This window comes from Verticillium alfalfae, genomic scaffold, assembly GCF_000150825.1.
Source record: "Verticillium alfalfae VaMs.102 supercont1.4 genomic scaffold, whole genome shotgun sequence".
Taxonomy (NCBI): domain Eukaryota; kingdom Fungi; phylum Ascomycota; class Sordariomycetes; order Glomerellales; family Plectosphaerellaceae; genus Verticillium; species Verticillium alfalfae.
This window is the reverse complement of record NW_003315035.1, coordinates 2,407,789-2,411,481: the sequence shown is the minus strand read 5'-3', so window position 1 is coordinate 2,411,481 and position 3,693 is coordinate 2,407,789. Positions and strand designations below refer to the sequence as shown.

The window sequence follows — 3,693 nt, the reverse complement described above, 5'->3', positions numbered from 1 at the left end:
GCAAAGAAGGGCAGCAAGGCGGCAGTGCCGGCAGCCGTTGACGCCCCCGACACGGACTCGGACTCGGACAGCGAGACCGAGGGCCGCCCCGCGCCCGCCGGCGACGACGAGGCCGACTGGTCCGCCGACCAGAAGAAGGCGGACGGCACGCTCGACATTGACATCATCACGGCCGAAGCCATGACGCTGGCGCACCAGCTGGCGACGGGCCAGAAGACGTCGCACGACCTCGTCGACGACGGCTTCAACCGCCATGCCTTCCGCGACCGCGACGGCCTGCCTGAGTGGTTCATGGACGACGAGGGCAGGCACGACAAGCCGCACAAGCCCATCACCAAGGCGGCGGCCGACGCCATCAAGGAGAAGATGCGCGCGTACAACGCCCGGCCGATCAAAAAGGTGGCCGAGGCCAAGGCGCGCAAGAAGTTCAAGGCGGCGCAGCGCTACGAGAAGCTCAAGAAGAAGACCGACTCGCTCGTCAACGAGGAGGGCCTCACGGAGAAGGAGAAGGCGAGCACCATCGCCAAGATGATTGCCAAGGCGGGACAGGTCAAGAGGCGGCCGCAGCCCACGCTCGTCATCGCCAAGGGTGAGTTTGCTTCTTTTCCATCGGGGCTTGCCGTGACACGAATGCTAACCACGCACAGGCCTCAACCGTGGTGTCAAGGGACGACCCAAGGGTGTCAAGGGCAGATATACCATTGTCGACGCGAGGATGAAAAAGGACCTGAGGGCGCAAAAGAGATTGTCGAAGAAGAAGAAGCGGTGAACTGCTCGCCAAGCGAGCCGTGCGAGGGGCGTGTGATATTCAACGGTACAGTAGACGGGATGCGGCGCTTGTCGTTCATGAAATACCATAGTCCAGTGCACTGTAGGCGTCAGAAAAGAAACTATTCGCATCGACTCGCAGCCAGATTTCACGAAGCGATAAGACATGATCTCGAATCAGGCTATAGCCATAGTGCGCTCAATCAGGAGGGTTGCATCGCACGGTCTCATAACTTGAACACAGTCCGCCTGGGCGTTCCAACGACCCTATGTGTCAAGATTGTGAACTAATCCACCAAGAAATAGGTAATGAAGATCGATATATGATACAGCCGCCCGATTTCAGGCTCTCTTTTTTCCCATGCCCAATGTACACTAGTTGAGCCCGCGTGTTCATCTGACTCCAGGTCAGTGTTGTTGCTAGGTCCACCAAAAAAAAACGCCGCGTCCTGGTCGACGAGAGCCTAGAGGTGATCTCGAGCACAAAGGTGATCTCGTTCCGATGCCGCCACCCCATGAGCTCGTCCCACATTACGCCAACAGAAAGCCCCTGCTCACTCATCATCTTCGATCTTGATACCTCTGCCTGGTGGCCCGGCCCCCCTAGGTGCGCGTGGGCCGAGGACCCAGTCTTCCATGGCCATCCACTCGGTCCACTCGCGGTCGGCAACGGATAGCCATTCACTCCAGCCGGCGTCTGCTGCTTTAATCTCCTTCTCAGATGGCTCCTGCAACGGGCGCAGGAAGGGCGTGTACTGGCCATCCGCCATATCGTACGAGTCCTTGACGCTCAGCCAAGGGCGACTCTTGGCGGCGAAGAGGTAGTTTCGTCGTTCGGCTTCGTGCAGGCGCCCCACACCGGCCACCCAGTCGTCGCCAAAGAAACCATGAAGAATGGCAGGATAGTCGAAGCCCGTGGCGACGAGACGACGGGATGTAAGGGATGGGGGATACTGCCGTGTTGGGGAGGGCGGAGCCGGGAGCCTGGAATCCGCCGAAGGAGGGGGGGAAGCCCGAGGGGCCGGGGCCTCCGCGGCTGCTGCTGGGAGCCGAGGGGTAGTGCGCTGACGCGGCGGCCGCGGCAGGTGAAGATGGAGCGGATTTGAACGACAAGACGGGATTCGGGTGCTGCTGGTAGGGAAGCCGGATGTTGACAAAGGCAGCCACCGCCTGGACGGGGGGGTCGTACTGGGCACGATCGACAAAGTAGCGAACGCAGGACTGGAAGTGGTTGTACCAGTCGAAAATGTCAAAGTTGGGGTCCTACGAGCCTTGTCAGCAGTCTGCCTCTAGGCCACATGAGAACCAAGGAGGAGAGGCCGTGTCCTACTTGGGCATGGAATGAAGGCCCTGCAGAGGCACCGCTGGCAAAAGCCATGTCGAGGGAGGGGGATGTGTGCGGTCGAGATGCGAGCTGTCACGGATGACTGGCTACTCGTGTCCAGCTTGGAGCCAGGGCTCCGAGGTGTCTAATAACACAGGATCCGGCAGGCGAGCTTGACAAGGCGAAGAATTCAGATCTGGGTGCCGGAGACGGAGGGTCAAGGATGAGATGGATACGACACTGCCCTGGTGTGAGATGCGCATGGACGGGGGTCGCGTGGTAGGCTGTTCTAGTTCTGCAGAAGGGGGGTGTGGGTGTGGGATTGGACGGAACTCGGGCAGGAATTAGGCCAGCGGCGAGAGTGGGCTCTGGGGCTACCGAGTACGGATGCCGTACCGTGTCTGGATACAGAGGCAGAGTGGCGGTGAGGAGATAGGACAGGAGACCGGGACTGGCTGGCGGACGGGTTGCCACCGATGTATGTATGAGTGAGAGAGTGAGCCGGGCGGGTGGGCGTGGTGTTTATATCAGTTTGGAGATGGAAGGCAGAGAGGAAAAGGCAAAGAAGAGGCCAGGCCAAGCAACGCAGGTACCACCTTCACCGTCGGCGTCCTTGCCGTAGCGCCTGCCTGTCTGTCCTCCAGGTCGACCCTAATGGCGTCAGGCGTCGTTCGGAGATATGGGAAGCCGTCCGGGGAAAGGTTGAATAAGAAACGGTCAGATGCCCCAAGGGAGGAGGTACAGTCTTCTCCACAGCAGAACAATAGTACCTAGACAGGTAACGATGAGTGACGGCTGGATTGACATATACCTACTTGGTACCTTGGGTAGTTACGCTCGGTAGGTGGGCAGGCTGTGTGTGTGGCCCTGGGCACTGCGGCAAATCAGGTCCGCGGTTGAGGCGCCCGGCTACCTCACTGTGAAGGCTAGAAAGGACTCGAGATGGGAAATGCATGGGCAGCCAGAGCCAAGGATGTCGAGGGAGACAGAAGAGACGACCGGGAGACGCGAGAAAAGTAACGGGTGAAGCCAATCTGCTTGGTACCGCTGCACTCTCGACAGCTACGGACGGCGAGGAACCGGGGTCAGTGTTCATGCAGGTCAGTCCAATGTGAGTGAGTAGTGAGCAGGCGCAGATGGCTTGCGTTGCGGACGACACTTGCATGCCTCCACCAGCCTGCCTGCCTCACTGGCTTGGCCGTCGGCCGTTGACCAGTAACGAGCGACGAGTGACTAGCGACGGAAAAGGACCAGGGTAAGGTACCTACCTACCTACCTACCTACCTACCTAAGGCACCTAGGAAGGTAGGTGTACCTGGGTAGCCAAGGTAGGTAGGTAGGTACAGCAGGGAAGGGCCTGAAGGCCGGCGCCCAGGGTGGGTAAGGTATGACCATCAAGCATAAAGACATGAAAAGGGAGGGTGGCGGCGGAGGGCGGCGAGCAGGATGCGCGAAACAAAAACGAACGAGAGCGAAAAAGGAGACGATTCCCGACGAGTCGTTGCCTCATGCGTGAGGAGGCCTGGCCTCGCCGAGCTGAAGCTCAGCACGAGGTCCACTCCCACAGGAGGAAAGGGGAGGGGGGGGGGGACCAAGCAGTC

The 3,693-nt window shown here is 59.7% G+C and overlaps 2 protein-coding genes across 2 annotated transcripts in view; one reads left to right on the top strand and one right to left on the bottom strand.

Moving 5' to 3' along the window:
- Positions 1–769, top strand: part of VDBG_04206 (AdoMet-dependent rRNA methyltransferase SPB1) — a gene marked incomplete at both ends in the record, with an annotated part of 2,714 nt that extends 1,945 nt beyond the window's left edge. Inside the window, 2 exons of the mRNA XM_003006207.1 lie at positions 72–589; positions 648–769. Of these exons, the coding sequence (XP_003006253.1) occupies positions 72–589; positions 648–769 (640 nt within the window). The remainder of the gene's footprint in view (positions 1–71; positions 590–647) is intronic.
- Positions 770–1,322: 553 nt separating this feature from the next.
- VDBG_04205 (conserved hypothetical protein) lies at positions 1,323–2,106 on the bottom strand (the record flags this gene model as incomplete). The annotated part of the gene is made up of 2 exons (XM_003006206.1): positions 1,323–2,031; positions 2,099–2,106. The coding sequence occupies 2 exons, from the start codon at positions 2,104–2,106 to the stop codon at positions 1,323–1,325; spliced, it is 717 nt and encodes a 238-aa protein (XP_003006252.1).
- Positions 2,107–3,693: the final 1,587 nt, after the last annotated feature.